The sequence below is a fragment of the Silene latifolia genome, chromosome 1, assembly GCF_048544455.1.
Source record: "Silene latifolia isolate original U9 population chromosome 1, ASM4854445v1, whole genome shotgun sequence".
NCBI lineage: Eukaryota > Viridiplantae > Streptophyta > Magnoliopsida > Caryophyllales > Caryophyllaceae > Silene > Silene latifolia.
In genome coordinates this window covers 124,536,281-124,559,100 of record NC_133526.1, presented here as the reverse complement: position 1 = coordinate 124,559,100, position 22,820 = coordinate 124,536,281, and the positions used below count along the sequence as shown (strand labels likewise).

The 22,820-nt window shown below is 38.4% G+C and overlaps 1 protein-coding gene across 1 annotated transcript; it reads left to right on the top strand.

The window, feature by feature from the left end:
* The first annotated feature begins 5,119 nt into the window (after positions 1–5,119).
* Positions 5,120–18,152, top strand: LOC141655184 (uncharacterized). The gene is made up of 2 exons (XM_074462276.1): positions 5,120–6,411; positions 18,110–18,152. The coding sequence occupies exons 1-2, from the start codon at positions 5,120–5,122 to the stop codon at positions 18,150–18,152; spliced, it is 1,335 nt and encodes a 444-aa protein (XP_074318377.1).
* Positions 18,153–22,820: the final 4,668 nt, after the last annotated feature.

Below are 22,820 nucleotides of genomic sequence, written 5' to 3'. Positions count from 1 at the left end.
TATGTTGATTTCCCTGATGATCAGTAATCTGGACTGTCTGATTTTGTCTCCTCCTAGTCTTCAAAATCCCATGAAAGAATGAGGTATTTGCATCCCCATCTACATCCCATTTCATCTTTGCCTTTTGTTGCAGGAACTGGTTTTGAGCTTCAGCTAACTGCTGCTAGCTCTCTCTAGCCTCACATTCCTGTTGAATTAGACCTAGGTTCTGAGGATTCACTCCCAATCTTTGCTGTATTTTGTTTAGTTTAGTGAGAGCCACCTCAGCATTGCTCTCAATATCAGCAAACCTAGTCTTGTTCAGCTGCTTGAGCCCTTGCTTCAGGTTCTTCAATTTCCTAGCTAGCTCATACATCTTAGTTCCAGTCTGCATACAGTTCCATCCAACTTGAACAATCTCTTTAAAGTTGGAAGCCAGGCTCCACATATTAAAATATTTAAAAGGTCTGGCTCTGTTTTCATCAGCTAGATTAGCCTGTACCACACAAGGGGTGTGATCAAAGATCCCCTCAGGCAAAAAATGTGCATACAGAAGAGGGAATTCATTGAGCCATTCCTGGTTCACCAGGAAGCGATCCAGTCTACTATACACCCTATCAGCAGGGCATTGTTTGTTATTCCATGTATATAGAGCTCCCATGGCCGGGCTATCTATCACTTCACATTGCTGCAAGCATTGCCTGAAATCTTCTACATCCTTCCTAGAAAATGAGCCTCCCACTCTTTCATCCTCAGTCAAAACACAGTTGAAGTCTCCTCCAATGGCCCATGGCCCTGAAATGTTATTTGCTAGTCTGCTTAAATTAGCCCAAAGAGGCTGCCTCTCAGTGCTTCCATTGAAAGCATAGACCATAGTGGCATGAAAACGTTTGTTGGTACTCTTATGTAGCACTGTCATATGGATAAACTGTGCATCATACTCCAGAAAGTCTATATCCCATTCATGAACCTGCCACAGAATCCAAATTCTGCCTCCTCGATGGTATGCCGAGTTTGTAGAAATACTCCAATTGCTAAAGGAATTCATGGCTGTGTGCAATTTATTTGGTTTGATTTTAGTCTCTAATAAAGCAAATAAATTAACATTATTATTTATCAAAAATCTATTTATAACTTGCTGCTTACTCCTCCTATTCATGCCCCGCACATTCCAAAACCCTTGCTTAATCATTGATCAGGGTTATGGATGGGGTGTCCCTCTGAACTATTGCCCTTCTCTGCTGAATCAGGCAGTAGCACTACAGTAGTCCCTCCTTCTTTTACTGGTGTATGCATTGGTAATGGGGGGAACTCTTTAATCTGAACCAGAACATGCTCTTCCCCCACCCTGGGTGCAGGAACTCTAGGTGTGACTAAAGGGTTTTCAGCATTTGCCTGATCTAAAGTTTTTGGCTTCTCCACTTTCCTCCAAACCTGTTTAACAGGTTTAATTAATTGGACTTTGTGAGTAGTTTGATTTTTCCCTTTCCTGCAGATGCTGTGATCATGCCCCAGTGTCTTGCAATTAGTACAGAGCACTGGTTTCCATTCATATTCAAGTTTAACCTCCACCAATTGCTTCTTTTCATCATGAAATTTAACTGTTTCAGGGAATTTTTGGTCAATTTGCACCTCCACCAGAACTCTAGCATAGGCTAATCTAGTTTTCATCTCTGTTGCATTATCCTTTTGGATATATTTGCCTACCATTCCTGCAATTTTTGGCAAGCTTTGTCCCCAAAATTTCAATGGTAAATGATGCAGCCTTAACCATGTAGGTACATTTTTAACATGCTCTTTTTCCAGTGCCACATTCTCCTGCCATGGCTTAATTATGACGGGTTTACTATCAAATAAATAGTGGCCTGCATTCAATACCTGGTCCTGCATGTCTTTCGTGTGAAATCTGACAATAAATATCCCATTAGGCATGAATGAAATCTTGTCTATGGTATGTTTATGCCATATCCTCCTCAAATATCCTTCTAGCACCGCCATGGGTGGGTTGGCTCCCAAAACATAGCCATATACAGCCTGCTTCCAATATTCTAGTTCATCATGTACGTCCTCATCTGATAATTGAAGCAATGGCTCTGACTCTTCTATCACCTTTGGACTCTTAGCCTTGGATACGTGCACCCATTCTCCCTGCTCCTCAGTACCTGGTACTGCATCTCCTTGTGATGTTTTATCAGTCTCTTTCATTGGTTCTGCATCATCAAGGGAGAAAGCAGGGATGCCTATAAGGTTTTGCATGCTACCATGCTTCACAGCCTCCTCATCATTAGGTAAAGGGTTCGCTTTTTTAGCTATTCTAGTAACCTTAGTCGTCTCTTTAGATGTTACCCCTTTCCTCCTCGTGATATTGCGTAACTTTGCAGACTTTGAGGCTGAATTCCTCGCCATTAATGCAAGAGATTCACCTTTACGTGGTCGGCAAAATCGCCTTCTCAAGAGAGCATTAGGGTTTTTTTTTTTTACCAAAAATGTTTATCTTAGTTGTGTTTTAGACTATATTTTCTTATATGTATTCTCTCTTGTCTGCCCACTAATTTCTTGTTAAATTTTTTTTAATCTCAATAAAAATGTGTTTTTTTATAATAATAATAAAAAAATACAAATACAAATAAAAATAAAAATAAAAATAACAACAAGAACAAGAACAATAATAACAAGAACAATAACAATAACAAATAATATTTAAGTTAAATTAATTTAAGTTAATTTAAATTCGGATCGTGTAAGTTCAGTTCAAATTCTATAAGTTCGGTTCAGATCCTATAAGTTCAGTTCAATTCAGATCCTATAAGTTCAGTTCAGTTCAGATCCAATAAGTTCAGTTCAGATCCAATAAGTTCGATTCGATTCGAGATCTTATAAGTTCGATTCGATTCGATTCGAGATCCTATAAGTTCGTTCGATCTTATAAGTTCGATTGATTGATTTAGATCCTATAAGTTGATTCGATTCGAGATCGATCCGTTTCAGTCCAAATGTAACACCCCGTATTTTATAATAATATTTTATTATAAAAGTATTTTATTAAATTAATTATTTCGAAGTGTATGGATGTATTTTGGAAATATTTATATTTATCGTCTTTGTTTTCTATTTTATTATTTCTCATTTTAATCTACTTTTGGAAAGGTTAAAATGTCCGGGCACGATTTAACTCTTTTAATTTAATAATTACTTTTCTAATATAAGCTCTCCTTACGTTTTAATAAGGTCCAACCTGATTTATAATCAGATAATCCATTGAATGAGTTAATGGACCCAAAACCCACTAGTTAACCCTCTTATATTCTTATATAAATACAAAACCCTAAGCAAGCTAGCAAGCTGCTCATTCTTTTCTACGTGAAGTCTGCCGCGCCTCCCTTTCTCTATTTCTCTCTTTTGTTCTCTTTTCTCCTGTTTGGGCTAAAATCCGCATCTTAGCCTATCAAGAGCAAGCCCACCTGTTTTCATTTAAGGATCTGGGCCGTGGAGGTAGACTAATCCCGAGAAGCCCAAGAGCAAGTGAAGTATGTCAAAGGAGCTGGTCCAAGGATTCAGGCGACAAGTGAGAGGCCCGCTGGTAGAGAAATAACGCGTTTGGAAAGCCTTCAGGGAGATCTTAGGGAGAATTCAGGGAGATCAGGGAGAATGGAGGCAGACGACCCGTTATGGAAAGAGTTGCAGTAGAAGTAATATTCCTTACCATAAACGAGGTAAGGCATATCTAGGGTTCTTACCCAATAAATAGCCAAGGAAGCAAACAAGAAAGGCATTCAAGATCTCACGCATATACGCAACATATTGTGCTAGCTAAATTTACATACCGTCTCCATTATACTCGTTCTCTCATTAACAAGCTATTGCAATACTTGGAAGGGTACCGTTCCTTCCCGCGGTCGTTTCCCACATTGGGTTTTCCGCGTCACCAAATCCCACGTGTCAACCTTTATTTACGTACTTAATTCTTTTATTTAGCATTAAACACGATCATACAATCAATACGCAATGAGTAAGACCGCATTGACCTCGCTTAACCTAATTCGGTAGAAAATTACCAAAACAGTTTGGCGCCCACCGTGGGGCATTGTGGCCGTCAATCGTTGATTAACTCAGGGGTCTAATGGACAAACAAACATCCGCAGCCGTGTCAGAGAGCGGTCAGCCGTCGATACCACCCAATCCAGGTCAAAATCTAGTATCAGCGTCACAAACTCAGGCCCCCGGACACACCCCAAGAACCACATCCGTGACAAAAGTCACCCTACCTCCCAAGATTCCTGCTGTAACGGCCCAGCCTAGGTCAGACAAGGGCACATCAATTTCAGGCCTTACTCCACCACCCAGTCCAACGCAAGTCCTGCTTAGTGGCATGGAAAACCTTCAAAAGGTCATGGAAGATATACGGGAAAACCAGAGAAAGGCAGAAGCAGAAGCAAAAAGGAGGGACAGGGAACTCTGGGCACAGATAGACTTTCTGATGCAGCAGTCCAGCACACCAGCCAGCACGGGGAATGAAGGTCGGGCCCCAATAGTGGATCTTACCTAGGGGGCATCAGGCAGCAGGAGTCAGCTTTGACAGATACCCGCCGAGTTGGTAACAAGACTAGACATGATAGCAGTATCAGCCGGAGAGAGGATAACCCCACAACGGTTAGGATATCTCACACCAGATAGCCGGCAGCCAGCCAGCCGCGTGGAAGCACAACCAGGTAACCTCTCAGTTGATAGTTTCGTGGTAACTAACCAGACACCTGGTGTAGGATCCGCAGGTAGCCCGCAGGTGACCTGGCATCAAGGAACACCTGTTACTTCAACACCATTAGCTACCACGCCGCATCAGAACCCTCAAGAGTTCGGTCCTGGAAGCAGCACACCGAGTCAGCAGATAGCAGACAGACGGACCCCGGATTCAGGAAGCCTGACCAACCAGCTGTACTTGGAGCTAAGGGAGATGCTGAGTAGGGTCCCAGGATTGCCACCTACACTTGAGAAGGCAGCGCCGGATAGTTATGCTGACTCGCCATTCGTGGATGCCATATCCATCGTTGCCATGCCAAAGGGATTCACAAATCCAAACATGATTCTCTTTGATGGCACTACAAATCCCTTTGACCACATGAGCCAGTACAAGTAGAAAATGATGACAGTAACGGTTGTAGGACAAGTAAAAGAAGCATGTATGTGTAAAGGGTTTGGATCCACCCTGTCAGGGCCAGCACTCCGATGGTTCGTAAGCTTGCCTAACAAGTCAATATCCACGTTTGCCGACTTGGTAAACGCATTCACCCAGCAATTTGCAAGCAGCCGAAAGCCACATAAGCATGCAGGAGACTTGTACAGAATTGTTCAGGGAGCTGGAGAGACCATTGGAGAGTACAACACCAGATTCAACAATGAGAAGGTGGTAGTACGGGAGTGTGACGTGTCGACAGCAGTGGAAGCCTTCAGGAGGGGCCTCCACCATGAATCTGACCTGTACAAGCAGCTAACTATGCACCCTTGTCACAGTTTTGAAGCAGTGCAAGAAAAAGCAGCGGCTGCGATCAGATTAATAGAAGATATCCTAGCCAGAGCCAGCATACCAAGTACACCAAGCATATCTAGCACATTGGCCATGGAAAAGTCAAGTAGGAAGCAATCCACCAGCAAGAAGGATGAGAGGTACAAGCCATACGGTAGGGGAGTCAACAGGGTAGACAACAGAGAAGAAAATCAGCAGCGCCCTACACTGGCAGAGTATGGATTCACAACTGGCGTCGGAGGAATCCTAAAAGCACTCAGAGCGATGGGAGACAGGGTAAGATGGTCCAGGCCACCAGTAGAGGAACAAGCATGGCGAAAGGACAACAAGAAGAAGTGCGAGTTCCATCGTGACATCGGACGTAACACAGAGGATTGCTACATACTACGCATCAAAAGCCTATATGAGCAGGGAGACCTGAGCCACCTATTACCATATGGGGCCAAGCAGCAGGATAAGGTAGGCTCCACAAAACCTGCAACTCCACCCAAATGCACCAAGATAATAAACGTGATAACAGGCGACTCAGATATAAATGGATTAACATATTCAGCAGCTAAAAGGCGCGCTACTGAGACTAAGGGAGACATACCAGAAACTTCTTGCAGAATTTCTCATAGTGATCTACCTGCGGTTGCTTTTGACGAAGGAGATATACGTGATGAGAAAGAGCATCACGACGCACTCATCATAACTCTGTCAATGGCCAATTGCAGAGTCAGAAAGGTCCTGGTGGACACTCGTAGCTCGGTCAATTTGATCATGCTAAAAACGATAGAAAACATGGGGTTCAGCGAGAAGGATTTACAGAAGAAGACCATCCCGCTAGTAGGGTTCAGTGGAGAGATAACCAACTCATTGGGCGCGATAGTGATCCCAACCTACGTGGGAGGAGTCAACAAACATGTCAGGTATTTAGTCATAGATGGACCCTCTACCTACAACGTCATTCTTGGAAGACCATGGTTGCACCTGTGTGGACGCGGGCCCACGGGGACGCTTGGGAAAAGAACAAGCGTTTGCATTTGTGGAGTCGCCACCAATTTATTGTGGAAAATTGGAAACTGTTCGAATACCTCATGCCATGTCAAGACACAAAGTAGTGACATGAACACCAAGAACTCGTTACCCTTAGCATTCTATGTCTAGAATGACTCTCGTGGATGCCAATGAACACGGATGTTCACAGAGATCTTGAGTAAGGGGTGAGGGTACGTATTAGGAAGCTCTTTTGATCGAACACCTAATCCCGCCCGCTTCGATAGCGGCCTCTACTAATGATTAGGGAAGTTATCTATACTTGATATATTGTCGATTATATGCATGCAATGCAACATCCAATAAATTAATCCTAGCATGTGAGAATTAACTAAGTCGGTAAACACGTAATTTATCATACAAATGTCGAGATAGAGATTTAATGTTGATTAAATGTGAGAGCAAACAAGCAATATGATAAAAGAAATACGATAAAAATACAATAAAGAAAAATACAATAATTACAATGGGATTAAATGATTTATGTCGAAAATATGTTTAAAACGGATAATTTGAGAAAAGAGCAAACAAATGAATTAACGAACAGGAATTAGGGTGATAATACGATTAATAGTAAATTAAACACGTAGTTAAAAACTACGTCAAAGCAAAAACGGGAGTTCAGAGACAGAAATCAACCAGGAACAGGCGCAGCAGAGCTGCGTCCCTTGGAAGAGGCGCAGCAGTTGCTGCGTCCCTTGGAAGAGGCGCAACAGTTGCTGCGTCTGTTCCTTGGCTCAGTTCTAGCTGTAAAGCCGGAATTGCAAGTCGTTAATGCTCGTTGGTGAATTTAAGGCTTGATTATAAACAATCGACTCGGATGAAAGTGATTAGCAGGTTATTTACATATGATTAATGGTCATAAAAGCGATAAACATGGATGAAAACTAATTAGAACGAATTAATACAAGAATAATAGGATTAATTAATAAATTAATAAACTAAACAAATTAATTAGACAAAACAGATTATTAATGATGAATTAATTATAGTGACGATAAACAAAAGGCGAAAAATATATCAATGACGAATTCCAGAGACTCAATATTGATGAATCGAACCTCTAAGAACCGAATTTGATTTTAATGACGAAAACCCGCAAATATGAATTACTTGGGATTTAAGTCGGGATATTAATGACGAATTAATTAACAAAGGATGATGAATAATATGTCAGATTGTTATGCTTAAGTTATTATATCAAAGAAACAAAGAACAAACGAAAACAAAGAAAAAAAACAAATTAACAAAAGACGAAGGAAGAAGAAAGGAAGCAGGAACTGCGGCAGCCTCACGAAGAGGCGCAACAGGTGCTGCGTCCCTTCGAAGAGGCGCAGCAGTTGCTGCGTCCTTTCTCGACGTCTGTCTTCGGGTAATTCGTAAAAAAGGATTTAAACATGGTTTTAGAAATCGATTTTAGAAATACTTTCGACATAAATCTTACAATATCGATACAAAAATAAAGAACAATAAATAAAATAGGGATTTACACCCTCAAACTTACATGTTTGACGAAACGAGATGAACTAAGTATACGTTTAGTGATGCTCGACTCGAATGTAGACGAAAGTGCCCTCGTAAGAGGAAATTAAACAGATTGATTAAAGTTGATTATTGTGGAGTTGGTCAAATTGGTTGGTCATGCAAAACGAGGCTGGTACTCAGAAGGATCCGAGCTTACGTGGTCGAAAGTTCAAGCACATAGACGCCAAAAAGTAAGAACGTGTTCTAGAATGCAAAGGGAGAAGAGAAGCGGACACTCGCGTGAGAAATATGTGAGACCGAAGGTCTCTATTTATACTAATCACACGGAGGAAGTAGGGTTTTCGGAGAAACTTTGGAAGTGAATCTCGAAAAGATACGAAAAATACGCAGAAAAGGACTTGGGAAGAGGCGCAGCAGGCACTGCGTCTCTTGGAAGAGGCGCAGCAGGCACTGCGTCTCTTGGAAGAGGCGCAGCACCTGCTGCGTCCTTTCCCAAGTGGTTTCCTCTTGCGGAAGAGAGATTTCCGTGTTTTGGGTTATGGAATAACGGATTAATCTTGTTTTCCTTAATATTTTGTGTGAATATTACGGCAAATTATTTGCCAAAGATTAAAAGATTGTAAAATATGGAATAGAAATATCCGGAACATTCCAGAACATTCTGACTCGGTTTTAGAAAATGAAGACGGTTTTTTTACCCGGACTCCAAATGTACTCTAATTACTGCCAAAACGACCGTATCGGCACGTAGATGACAATTAAGAGGTAGACACAAGTATTTGAGCTATCACTTGACGATAAACTTACGAACTTTCACAAATCGTTCCGCGTAACAAACATGCGGCCCAATCATCACCGGGTGGTTTGCGGGAGGTGCAAAAATGAGGTATCTACAGAGCCCCCACTTTGACTGAGGCTTAGACAAGGCGAAAGTCAAAGTATAGCCATCAGGTCAATCGAAGATTACAACCCGACGACTATGGCGACGCGAGGCGGCTCAAGGGGTCTGAGCCAAGGACCTGTCGTCGGGAACATTTTAGAGTCTGTCGACTATCGGGGAGGGTCGTTTAAAGTCCATTAGACTACGTAAGGAGGCTCGCCAGCCAAAAGAAGAGACCATACCTGAAATTCCTTGAAGCTCCAGGGAAAACAAAACGCGATATTGGGAGAAGACATCAGGACATAGTCTGGAACTGCTGGGAGAAATCTGCTTGTGGTCGGCTTCAAACAAATTTCGGAAGAGCTTGGGGTCGATGTTGATCTCCATGTCTCGAGAGGGAATGTCTATCCGTGAACTCTCGCTAGGGAAACATAATTGGGAACTGATCTCCATGTCTCGAGAGAGAATGTCTATCCGTGTACTCTCGCTGGGGGAACATAATCGGGAACTGATCTCCATGTCTCGAGAGGGAATGTCTATCCGTGTACTCTCGCAGGGGGAACAGAATAAAGGTGTGTCGAAACACCTGTCAAAGAAGGAATGCTCATTGTGACAAGCTAGGTCTTGGCAAAAATAGGGCAACAGTTTGCTGCTGGCTTCAAAAGATGCGGGTCCGGGTGAAGAATATACGTCAAACGGATCAAATATGCGATATGGCATCAAGGAAGAGGCGCACCAAAGATGGGCCCACAAAATAACGAACTCATAACGAATTTTCGAAAATTCGTATGAAGGGAGGCTGAGGAAAAGGCGCAGCAAGAGCTGCGTCCCTTGGAAGAGGCGCAGCACCTGCTGCGTCTATTCCTGGGCGTGTCTTTCCTGCGTAAAAACCCGATGAAACAGAGGGTTTATTTCATTATTTCGAAACACAAATTCTCAATTTCTCTCTCAAATTCCAACCATTTCCGTCAAAATTTGATCCAAAAGCTTGCATTTGCCATGACTAATCGAGGTATGTGTATCAATCTTGCATTTATCTTCCGTATTTGATCAAATGAGATCGACAAAATTAGGGTTTTCGACCCTAATTAGTCGAAAATTTGGGGCTTATCCCCCAAACAATTTTGCCTTGTAAAATTGACTTTTAAACGGCTAATTGGTAATATAAGGATCATAAGCATGTATTTATTTCGAATTTTCATTGATTTTTGAGCATTTGAGTGAAATTGGGACGGTTTCACAGCTAAACCGTAAATCGCTTCGAAAATAGCCTTAGGATTGCCCATTTGTGACGAAACTTGATATTTGGAATCCTTGTATGATGGGTAAACTTCCTACCATCTCGGAATTTTGGTTTGTGACGGCTTTTTCAGGACACTTTCTAGGGCATAATCACCGTTATAACGAAATGCTGTCGAAATTCCGACTCGAACCCATGACTAGGCTTCAACTTAGGCTTGAATTGACCCAAATTACCACAGGAGCGGACGGGTTTGTGGGAAATTTGCCAAATATGGCGAGAAAAGAGCGATTTCGGAGCTCCGAAAAACTCAAAAATCCCCTAATCAAGGCCTGTCGTCACTTGACGCGGCCTAAATTTACTCTAATTTTGCAGGTGATGAGGCTTCTATATCAGGGAGAGCTCCCATGGACGTGGACACTGTTATTGACCCTTCTCAGGTGCTTGAGGAGGCGTTGGAGGAGGCTTTCACCGCTGCGGTGACGGCTGCTGAGGACGAGGTCCTAGAGGAGGAGGTTGCTGAGGAGGAGGAGGCCCCGAGACGGGCCAACATTGGCCGGGGTGGTCGCCAGTTGAGGGGAGCACCCGCGTGGGCTGAGACTTGGGACAGTAGGCACCTGCTTTGGGTTGCGGAGGGTCACTTGTCCTACAGGACGGTGAAGAGCTTGGTAAATTGAATTCATCACTCTTTATTCATCTTCTTTCATTTCTGTTTGTCATTCCTGTTCTTCTTCATCTGAGCTAATGATAGCTTTAGTTTCAAATCCAAATAGGTGGCCGGGAACATCAGATCGTTCTCGGGCTACACGACGATGATGGGGTGCTACGAGAGGCTGTCGGCTGAGGAGCAAGCCATGCTCGAGCGGGGAGCGTTCGACCCCTTGGTGCAGGCTTGGAGGGATATCGCGAGGAGGAAGCTTCGGGCTAACCTCAGTCTCGTCCGAGCCTTCTTGGACCGGTTTTGGGACACGACCTCCACGTTTCACATGCCTTTTGGTGAGGTGGGGGTCACGTTGGAGGACTACGACATGTTTTCGGTGCAGGCCGTGTGGGGACTGAGGTGGTGGAGTGGCCGGAGACAGCCATGAGGGTTGACTCGGCGGAGGTTAGGAGGCTGATCGGCTGGAACTTGGCGCCGAAGGCGGCTGCGGTACCTGGCTTGGTGCCTAGTTCCTACGTTCGAGACTACTTCGCGGGGAAGACCCCGGCGTCGGTGGTGATCGAGGGGAGGGAGACGGCTCCTCTTCCCTCCACTGTAGAGCAGAGAGTCCGCTTGTGGCTCTGGTGGTTCTTGTCTTCGATCTACCTCGGAGACAAGGGAGAGAGGCTTTCGACGAAGCTTCTTCCCTTTCTTTCTGACCTGAGCTCCCTAGGCCGTTGGGACTGGGTCACTGCCGGTTTTGCGGTCCTCATCCGCTTCATGAGGGCCATGGTTCATCCGGAGTTGATGGAGAAGGGGACTTCTCCTGCTGCTGTCAGCCCTGGACTGCTGTTGGAGGTATGAACCTTCATTTCATTTCATGAATGATCATTTTCTTTTCTTATCAAATCACGAAAGATCGTCGTTGATTATCTTGTTTACAGGCGTGGGTATACTCCTACTTTCCGGGCCTCGCGCCCAAGAGGACGGAGCCGGTGGAGAAGGCATATCCCGTTGTGAGGGATTGGGTGATGTGTCGCACGAGGAGTCGGCGTTCCTTCCACGACGTTTGTCGGCGGGAGGTGAAAAACAACAACAAAAGCAAACTCCCACATGAAACTCAAAATACGTATTAATCCCTTTTCCATCGAATCCACTTTTGTGCATGGTAGAGAGGGGACGACCCTTCTTCTTGTCTTGGCAAGAAGGGGAATTCCGCGATCCTCCAGTGTTTCTAACACCATAGGGAGTCTACTCTTGACGAAATCATTTAACAATTAAGGACAAAGGTACCCTAGCTTGACACAACTTGGAGGTGATTTATTGGTATCCTTCTAGGCTTAGTAGTTTGAAGAAACCGTATCCATGATGGAATGCGTACCCTTACATTGCTTCCCTTGTAGATAATTTCCGCCACTTAGATGAGGAAAGTGGCTATTCATTTTTGTAGATGCATCCATTACTTTCCATCGAATCCACTTTTGTGCATGGTAGAGAGGGGACGACCCTTCTTCTTGTCTTGGCAAGAAGGGGAATTCCGCGATCCTCCAGTGTTTCTAACACCATAGGGAGTCTACTCTTGACGAAATTATTTAACAATTAAGGACAAAGGTACCCTAGCTTGACACAACTTGGAGGTGATTTATTGGTATCCTTCTAGGCTTAGTAGTTTGAAGAAACCGTATCTATGATGGAATGTGTACCCTTACATTGCTTCCCTTGTAGATAATTTCCGCCACTTAGATGAGGAAAGTGGCTATTCATTTTTGTAGATGCATCCATTACTTTCTTTTGTGTGCTTAATGCTTGGATGTGTCGCCATTTTGCAAGCCCCACCTTGCCTTGCAAGAAGGCATCCTACCTCATGGTTGTCTTGTTGTGAGTTGAAGGGCGGAGTGAGACCCGCTAATTGTCTCATATCGGCTATATTAGTAGGTTACTTTAAATAAAGGTCCTAGTTTTAGTCACCTCTTTACTCGGGACGAGCAAAAGTTCGGTTTAGGGATGTTTGATGTGACTCATATTTGAGCACATTTAGTCCCCGAATTAACCTCGTTCCTATGCTTTATAGCACATAATTGGGTCATTTACTATCTTTAGTTTCCCATTTTGCATATTCTTTGAGGTTTTGTCTCCTTGGTAGAAAAGGAGTGCTAACCTTGCATTTATGAGGCGGAATGGAGCTAAATTAATCGCATCTAATAACCAAGCATCAAAGAGGAGACAATACTAGAGGCCTAAGTAAATAATAAGGTGAAATGGGCAATGATGAAAGGATCCTTGCATCCCCGAAATGATCCTTGCGGATTGTTTTGGAGGAAAAAGAAGAGAAGCTGTCTGCCTTGGAATCCGAGCGGATCAGGCACGATCCGGGCGTCTCACAACAGCACGATCCGGGCGTCTTGTGCCCAAGACGAGCGGGACGCAGCAGCTGGAGCCGAGCGTCTCTCCCAGGATCCGCTCGGATCACAAGTCAGAGAGCCCGTGCCTTACCTCAAGACGGGCGGATCGTGGCAAGACTAGCACGAGAATCTGCTCATTTCCTTCGAAAGGAGCATTTCCTCAACTTTTCTTAGGGACTTAATAGTCATTTAAGCCCTTAGTAACCCTAATCTTTGTACCTAATATTTAGTATAAATACCCCTTAGTACTACCTAGATTAGCATGCTCTCTTAAGCAATCCTAATCCATCCTTAATTACTTTGTAATTCTCTCAAATTAGTCTTAATTTAGTTGTAATACAATTCTCAATATTAATCACATCTTAATCTTTCCTTAATTTCTCTATTGTTCTTCATTTATTTTGGGTAATTAGAAGATTATTTGGGTTTATTTGGAGGATTGACAACCTTCCATCAATCATCAAGTACTTCTATTATTCTTGCTTAATTATTTGGAATCATCTTCATAGGTATAATTCTCCCTTAATCTTGTTTAATTATTGTTAATCACTTTCATTTATTCATCATGTTTTGCCTTGTTAGTATGATTGACAACCTTATTAGCATGTTAAACTTGATAATGAGTGAGTAGTTTCCTTAGCTAGGGTTAATGGAGAATTATGGGAAACCAACATGGGGAGTGATTCATGCTTAATCTAATATGTTTTCATAATTAAATTGCTTGCTTGTTGTGATTTCAACTTATGCACATGTTATGTTTGATGAAATGAGAGCCTATGAATCCTTGCATTTTTTACCCATCACCTATCTTTTCAATGAGACTTGTAAACTTATACACCAACTCGAGCCTCATTAGACCATGCATATAGTTGAATAGGAAGAATTAAGTTGACTTGTAGGTGTTGTACAATGTAATCGATTTGGCTCCGGGACCCAAACCTTCCTAGGGATTATAAGCTTATACACCAACTCGATCCCATCACAACAATGAGTGCTTGCTATATAATAGAGAACATGTTTGTATGATGAACTCCCATGAATCCCCTATGAACCCATGACACCCTAGTACCTTTAATCAATTGTTTACACCCCTTTTAATCATCTTGCTTGTTTTCATTGCTTTACTTTTATCTTGTTGATTAGTTTAGTTGATCTCCTATCTCAACCCAATTTGTGACACCCTAAGACACGACCATTTGCAATTGAAAATCCTACATCAATAACCGTCCCTTGGGATCCGACCTTTACTTGCCTCCTTGCTAAGAGTAGTTTGTAAAGTTATAAATATTGTTTTGGTTGGTAACTTTTGAGGATGAGTTTAAACCGGACCACTTTCAGTTAGTTTGGCAAACAATTTTTATTTAATCAGTTAACTTATTAGCTCCTAATTATATGCGGGTAGTACATGAAATATTTTAGTAGTTAAAAATGTGAATGGATTTTTATTTATGTGAAGTTGTCGAATAGTGTAGGTTAAAATAGTGTATATATATATCAGCTCCTTGCAGATAGATCTAAATGAACTAAAAGACGGAAAGAAAAACAATTAATCATTTGATTTAAATGAGTAAAATATATGCATACAACGAAAGGTTAATATACCTTAAAAACCTTCGAAACCTGCATAATCTTTGATCATGTATCTCAAAATTTACTCCTATAAAATACACGGATTTTCTTTATAAATTTAAAGTATAGAAATATGAGTAAATAAAATTCTACTTAAGATGTAAAACTAACACTAAAACACAAAGTTACATGGTTGAGTAAATAGAAAAAAAACAAAATAATCCGTAAGACAAAAGCAAGATTATGTTAAATTAATACATAATGTACGTTCTTTTGATTCAATTAATTAATGATCATAACATATGTAAACCCTTGAGGCCTTGAGTAATAAGTCGTTTAAATTAGTAAGACTTTTTCAAAATTACTCTTATTCAAAATCTAGGCTAATGTACGAGTCTAAAACTGATCACCAATTCATCATATGAATAATATATACTATAAGTTGCTCCATTGTTACACAAAAGCTTTGAGCTGTCAAAACCGCCAAATTATACTTTAGTTCTTTTCTGTTTAGTTCCTCCTTTCAATGATCTCCACATTCTTATACAGAGTAAATTATGAAACAAAGATAGTAACATATATAGATCGGTGAATAATTTTATATGTATTGATCGCTTGAATTTATATGGAGACATTTATGATTTATGTACACACTCGGATACTCCAATGATTAATTATTGATTATATTTTGATGGAATCGTAGTTTATATTTCGTGTAATAACGTAAGATTACACTGCACCATCTTAACATAACATTTTATCAAATAAATTCATTATTTATCTGTCAGCTTCTTGAATTTTAATGCGAGAATACAAACTATAAATGTATGGGACTATAATTGGTGGAAAAATAAAAACGATAACTTGAACTATTATAAATGTTTGTTATCTATTTGATAATTTTAATCTACTTATATTAGGATACTTATATTTGATCGACCTATATTAGGATAGTTTTATTATATTTTGTTTTAAATATTAAGAGATCTACTTTTATTAAGATAAATTTATTAAATTTGTTTCGAAATCTACTCATTTTAGGATAATTTTGTTAAAATTTGCTTTAAAATGATAATAATAGGAATTCTAAAAAAGTTGGACTCTCTAATATCGCTCGAAAAGTTCCTGCTTTATATATATATGTATTATGTCCTTTTATATCATTTTACCAAAAAAAAAACCAGCTACGTTTCGTTAGTTTGCCAAACATTTTTTTACTTAATCAATTAAATTATTATTCTTAATTTTCAGTTACCTTTTAAGCTATTTTTTTAGGTTTCAGTTAACTTTTTAGTTGGTATGACTAATGAAATTTAAGATATAGTATACGAATAATGTTTATGTTATTAATATACCATATAATTAGTTACCTTGTGTATTTTGAGTATCACCTACTTATGTTAGAATAATCTTATTAAAATAAATTTAATCTACTTGTATTAGGATAATTTTATTAAAGTATTAAAAAATCTACTTTTATTAGGATAATTTTATTAAATATTTTTCGAAATCTACTCTTATATTAGGATAATTTTATTAAAATATTAAGAAATCTACTTTTATTAGGATAATTTTATTAATTTTTTTTTTTAAATCTACTCTTGTTAGGAATTCTAAAAAAGTTGGACTCTCTAATATCGCTCGAAAAGTTCCTGCCTTATATATATGTATTGATAAATACAAAACCCTAAGCAAGCTAGCAAGCTGCTCATTCTTTTCTACGTGAAGTCTGTCGCGCCTCCCTTTCTCTATTTCTCTCTTTTGTTCTTTTTTCTCCCTTTGACTCCATTGTTGAATATCTTTCCTTCTTCCAAAATCATACACAAATTATATTTTCACAATTCTTGCTCTTACCTCTACTTCATATTCATCTCCAAATATTTTATTAGGAACTATTTGTATGGACCTTTAGACCTACGTTTTGGGTCTCTTATTTTATGGGTAAAGAAGAAGATAGCGTTCCTTTGGCATTTTTGAAAGAGGATTTGCATACCACAATTTCTAGCACATGGGGTTGGTCATTCTTTAATGTCGATGTTTGAGGCCGTTGACACATGTTGGAGACAAGGCTTGGTTGGTCATATTCTTTATGAAGGTTTTCATTAATTGCTAATAAGGTAACTAGGTGTTTTCCTTTAATTGTGTTTATGCCAATTGATGTAATTTACATGATTTAATAATTGGTTTGTGTAATTGGTACGTGTTTGATTGTTTATTTTCATGTCAAAATTGCGTTTGTGTGTTTACATATGTGTTTTATTGTTTAAATTGCATGACGTATCTTGCCTATGCTCCGTTTGGATGTTTTAGGCGTGCGGCTAGGGTTCCCCACGGAAACCCTAGTGGCGGCTTGGTGGGTGTTTATGAGAAGGCCTAGAGTTATAGCTAAACTAGTATAACCTTGAGATTATGGCTCAATGTTATAGATGGGTTGGTAAAACTATGAGGTTGTGATAAAGTTATGGGTAAAACCGTATAACTTTGAGATTTTAGCTCAATGTTATAGCTGAGCTACAATAACTTAAGTCGCATGTCGATGTTATAACTAATGCTAATGTATCATTAGGCTAATGAAGTCAATGTTATAGCTGAGCTAATATAACGTTGAGTTACGAGGTAAGGTTATTGTTGAAGTTATAGTTGGGGTACTATAACATTGAATGGTTCATGTTAAAGTTATAGCTGGAGTACTATAACATTGAATGGTTGATACTTGTTTCCCATGTTGAGTTGTGTTCAGTTATTATATGACAATGTGTGCATGTGTCGTTGGTTACTCTTGTTCATATGTTGGTAGGAAAGTCAGTTAAACTGTTCTACTATGTTGAGTCGTGAGGTCATTTACGCATGAGTTGTACAGTCAATTAAACTGTGCATTTTCATGAGTTGGACAGCCAGTTAAACTGTTCTTTAAGTTGAGTCGTGATATGGTTCACGCATGTTGTGTGCAGTCAGTTAAACTGTGCATTTGTTTGTTGGCTGGTCGAATAGATGACGGTAGTATCAGTTAAATACTATCGGAATGAATCAAGAGCTGCTCTTCGGAGGTTTATTGGTCTATGTTCGGGGGTGGCCAGATTCGTCAGTTAAACGTCTTGGGTCCCGATTGTCGTTCGGTGTACAATTAATGCATCGAGAGGTCTGGCCAGGTCTTAGGCATATAGGCAGTGGTGATACGCTATACATAGTACCGTGAAGTATCAGTTAATTACTTCACAACCAATGGTTCGTCAGTTAAACGTTCCATCTGATAGTTCATCAGTTAAATGTTCTAGCGGCGTTCGGTCTATTCGTTATGCTTTGTTGCTAGCTTTATGCCTTATGTGTTGTGGATCGTGTCTGCTTTGGTTTGTAGGTGTCCATGGTCTAGTGGTTACATATGGTCTAAGTTCATATAGTCTCATTCGTCTAGTGTTATGAACGTCATGAGTAGTAAGTCTGAGTTTGATTTTCATGAGTATAGATGATCTCACATGTTTACTGTTTATGCATTTCAATTGTTATTGATTGTTGGTTATATTCGATTGTTGTAAACATGACTGGGAGAGCATCTAGTTACTCCCGACTGATTGTCGACCCCTCCTTTCTCAGGTTGTTCAGTTTGTTGCTGACTAGTGGATGATTGCTTGGGGAATGTGCGAAGCGAGTTTAATAATAAAATAGGAGTTTGCTTTTAGGTTTTAAGAACCCTTTGAATAATGTAATAGTTTGGTTTTGGATTTAGTAGCGAACCGGATTGGTGAGGTGTTTCCGCCACCTAGACCCATTTGTTATCACATACTCTGATAATATCTGTATAGCATATGTTTTTCCTTTGTTTATTAATCCGGGTTGTTACACCAAAAGAACAGGGCCTAAGTTCAGTTCAGTTCAGATCAGATCCGTTTAAGTCCAAAAGAACAGAGCCTAAGTAATTGTTGTAAATTGTAAATATGTGACGAAGACGGGCTATTTTTGTCGACTATTTGTTTGTTTCGATCAATAACCGTATTCCGAACACATTAAACGGTAGTTTGAAAATATAAATTTAAATTTTGAGTAATAAAACAAAATGTTTTCACTTAGAATTATTCACATAAGACGTATTTTGAGTTTCAACTGACCGAGATAATGAACTTTCAAAGTTGGCACCAAAGTAGACAATTGAATTTCGAGCATTGGCGTTAAGTTGAAAATTGAATATTCGTCTGGAAACCATGTCACAAATTGAAAATTTGTCTTGACGCCAAGTCTAATTTCAAATATTTCCGTATTTGATTTTGGCGCTAAATTTGAAATTCAACTCTAACGTTAGTGTATTTATTTAGTGTTTTTTTTAATAACTGTTACTAAGTATAATTTAGATTTTATGAGCTGCTACTAAAGTAAAGTTTCTTTAAAAACCACTACCAATATTATTGGTTCGGTATAAAAATAACTACCAAATGACCACAAACCTCCTATTTGCACATGCGAAGACAAAAATACCCCTATTTTACACTTTCCTCACTGATATCATCCATTTACCCAAACACATCCCCTCTTTAACTTAATCTTCTAACTTTCCTCATCATTCAACCTAAACTAAATTGCTTCACAATTAAATTGGGGATTGTGAAAATCATCTCAATCCTTTAAATTTATTCCTCAAATTAATCGCAGGTCAGGGTTTACATCTAATCTAAATCCCCACTGTGTTCCAATCTCAGGTACATTTTTACTTCTTCCCCAAATTCCTCCCTTTTAGCAGTTAGTCGTTTTTAATTTCATTATTTGTTGGATTTACCATTGTCCATATTCGACATTGCTACAAACCCAGAAATTAAAAAATGAAGAACCCTAATTTGAAAAATTACAATGGCTATATCAGATAGAAGAGGCAAAAAAAGAAGAGATAGAATAATTATCTGAACTTGAAAAAAAAAAGTTGAAATAAGAAATGGGAATCAGATTAATGGATTTGAGAGAGAGAGAGAGAGAGAGAGAGATTGAAAATGAGAATTAAAATTGGTGAAATTGAAAATTAATTAAGATGTTGATAAATGTATGAATGAAATGGATGGCTGAGATCTTCTCTTTTTGCTTCCTAGCCTCATGTGGTAGTTAGTTTTAAACTCAGCCAACAATATTGAATTGGTAGCAGTTTTTAAAAAAAAAATTACTTTGTGGCGGCAATTATTAAAAAACCCTTTTTATTTAATACTATTGTCGATTTTGGAGCCAAATCAAATTTTTATTGCCGATTTTTGCGTGCAGTTTCATAAAAAATGTTTGTGATATTCTCTCGCGTACCCCTGAACTTTTTCGTTTTCTAAGGTGTACCCCTTGTTTTTCATAAAAAAATTTGACCGACAATAATTCTCTGTTACGAGTTCAGAAAACGGTAAATTTTTTTTTCAAACCAATTATCTCGTCAAGGCCATGAATTTGAAAAAAAATAATTCACCGCTTTTTGAACTCGTAGCCGGTAGTTATGGTTGGTCAAAGTTTTTTTAACGAATAAACTTTGACCGACCATAATTCTCGACTACGAGTTGAGACGTTGGCGGATTCTTTTTCAAACTGAAGATGTCTTAAAGACGGTCAATTTGAAAAAACAAAATTTATCGTATTCTGAACATGTAGCCAAGAGTTATTGACTGTCAAAGTTTTTTTTTTTTGCAAGAAAAGAGGGGTACATCTTAGAAAATGAAAAAATTGAAGGGGTACACGAGAGAATATCCCAAAATAATTTATTTACTTAAAAACTAGATATTTTCAAAAAAATTATACAAAAAGTCCTATAGTATTAACAAAATTTTTAAAGTAATTTACAAAGTATCAGGAAAAAAAAACAGTCATTGTTGTCAAAAAATCGCCACCGACTTGTTGTAATTATTGTCCCCATTATCTCGACCCGTAAGTGATCCAACTCAAACCCGAATCAAACCAAATAAGTCGTTCAAGCCCAATATCACTTGAATCGCGTTAACCCTGTTGGAGTATGTGTCCTCGACAATAATGCGATCACATGTTTAAATCTCATATTAAGAATACATAAGGGAATGTAACATTTTATTGTCAACTACTCCACATTAATCGGTAATGATTGGCTGACTAGAGTTTGACATTACTGTCGTGTGACGGTGGTGATCAGTTGATCCCTTAAGGTCATACCTCTAGGGAAACATTCTTAATTGACTAATTAATTAATTGTATGATGATACAAGTTAATTAATTCCTTAAAATTGAACAAATGATTTTGTGAGTTATAATACGTATCTTATTGTAATTTGATTAAATAAGATTCGTTCTAAGTAATTAAATTGTTTTATTATTTAATGTTTATTTATTGTTTATGAAACAATTGAAATAAGAATGAATTGATTATTATAAATACAAGTAGTTGTGATTTATAATTATATGACCCATTTTTAGTAATAGTAATTGTGAATTACTAGTTAATTTTGTATGTGATTTATTTTATTTATATAATGATTTTTAATATGTTAAAAATGCATTATTTAAACAACATGTCTAGTAACATGTCCAATATGTCACACATTACATATTAACAAATTGACAAAGTTAAAATGGGATCCATATTAACCATATGGACCGTGTAAATGGAAGAAGGAAGGAGTTTTTGTGCCTTGATTATTTTAATTAGTGGGTAACATAATCATTACCTACTAATTATAGACTATTATGGCTAGTCTCTTGTGAAGAGCAACTAAAAAATTTATTGGGCACCCTACCCACCCAAAAAACCGGTGGCCTCCTCCCCTTCACACTCAAGTAGTGCATTTTTACACTACACTAATTCATTCTAACATTATTCAGTCACTTGAATTAGTTCTTCTCTCTAATTTTGTTGTTGAACAAAATAATTAAAACTCTCACTAAATCACTAATATTATTTCAAAAATACTAGAGGTAGTATACTTATAATATTAGTAATAATTTTAAGGGAACAAATATTAATTCTAGTATTCAAATTAATATTTGTATTAAGGAGGTTTTCTTGGTACAATCCTTGAGGAGAGATTCTATATTGAATCTTGTTCATCCATTTGGAAAAGCTCAAGAACTAAGTAAGGTAGGAGACCTTACTAGTGCCCTAATAGCCGAAATATCCAACGTAAGGAACCGGTTTTCCTTCACTCTTGTATTTTATTTTGCATGCATAAGATCTTTAAGTTTTTATGACTAAAACTTTAAAATAAATATGTGATATGTAAAAAATGATTTCCTACAAGTGGTATCAGAGCAACACGGTTGTTGCATGCAAAATCGGGTTAGTTTTTCCTAGTTAATTTGTTAACAAATAAAACTTGTTATTTAGGATTTATGAAGATAAATCATGAAATAATTTTGCATGTTAAAAGTTTCTGGTCCTAAATGGATTTTAGGTCATATGGGACGATTTATGGATTTTTATTGTTCATTTTATATATTATTGGCATTAAAATGTGATTTTTACGAGAAAAATGTCATTTTTGGACGAAAAATAGTTAAACTTTGAATTTTTCAGTGGTTTTTGGATATGTTTTCACATATATTACCTACTGATGGCATGTTAAATCTCGTGAATAACTAAGTTATTTTGCATGAAATATGGATTTTATAAGCTTAAATTCAATTTAAAGGGTTTTAGGTTAATATGAGTTCAATTTAGAATCTGGTCATGGAAATTTTATATATTGTCACATGCATTTTTACTCAGTGTGTGTAAAAATCTTAGACGTATTGTACTTCTTTTGCATGATTTATGAATTTTTGAGTACAAATTCAATAAATAGTGACTTAAATTAGCCTATAATGCTAAAACATATTTCATGACTATAGAAAAACATCATATGTTGCATTTTATCCCGCATTTCAGATCTAAAAGTGAAAAGTTGATTAAAATTATATTTCTCATATTTTAATGGTCATGGTTGTTAAAACCGATAAACCGCAACGATGTCTTTCTTAAAAATTTTCAAATTTTTTTTTTAACCTAAGTTTTGAACATTATGAGTGTCATGGTATTTTTCCAGAATGTTCATGAGTTTGAATTTCAATTTTTGAAATTATTTGGAATTTTTATAATTTAATTTGGAGTT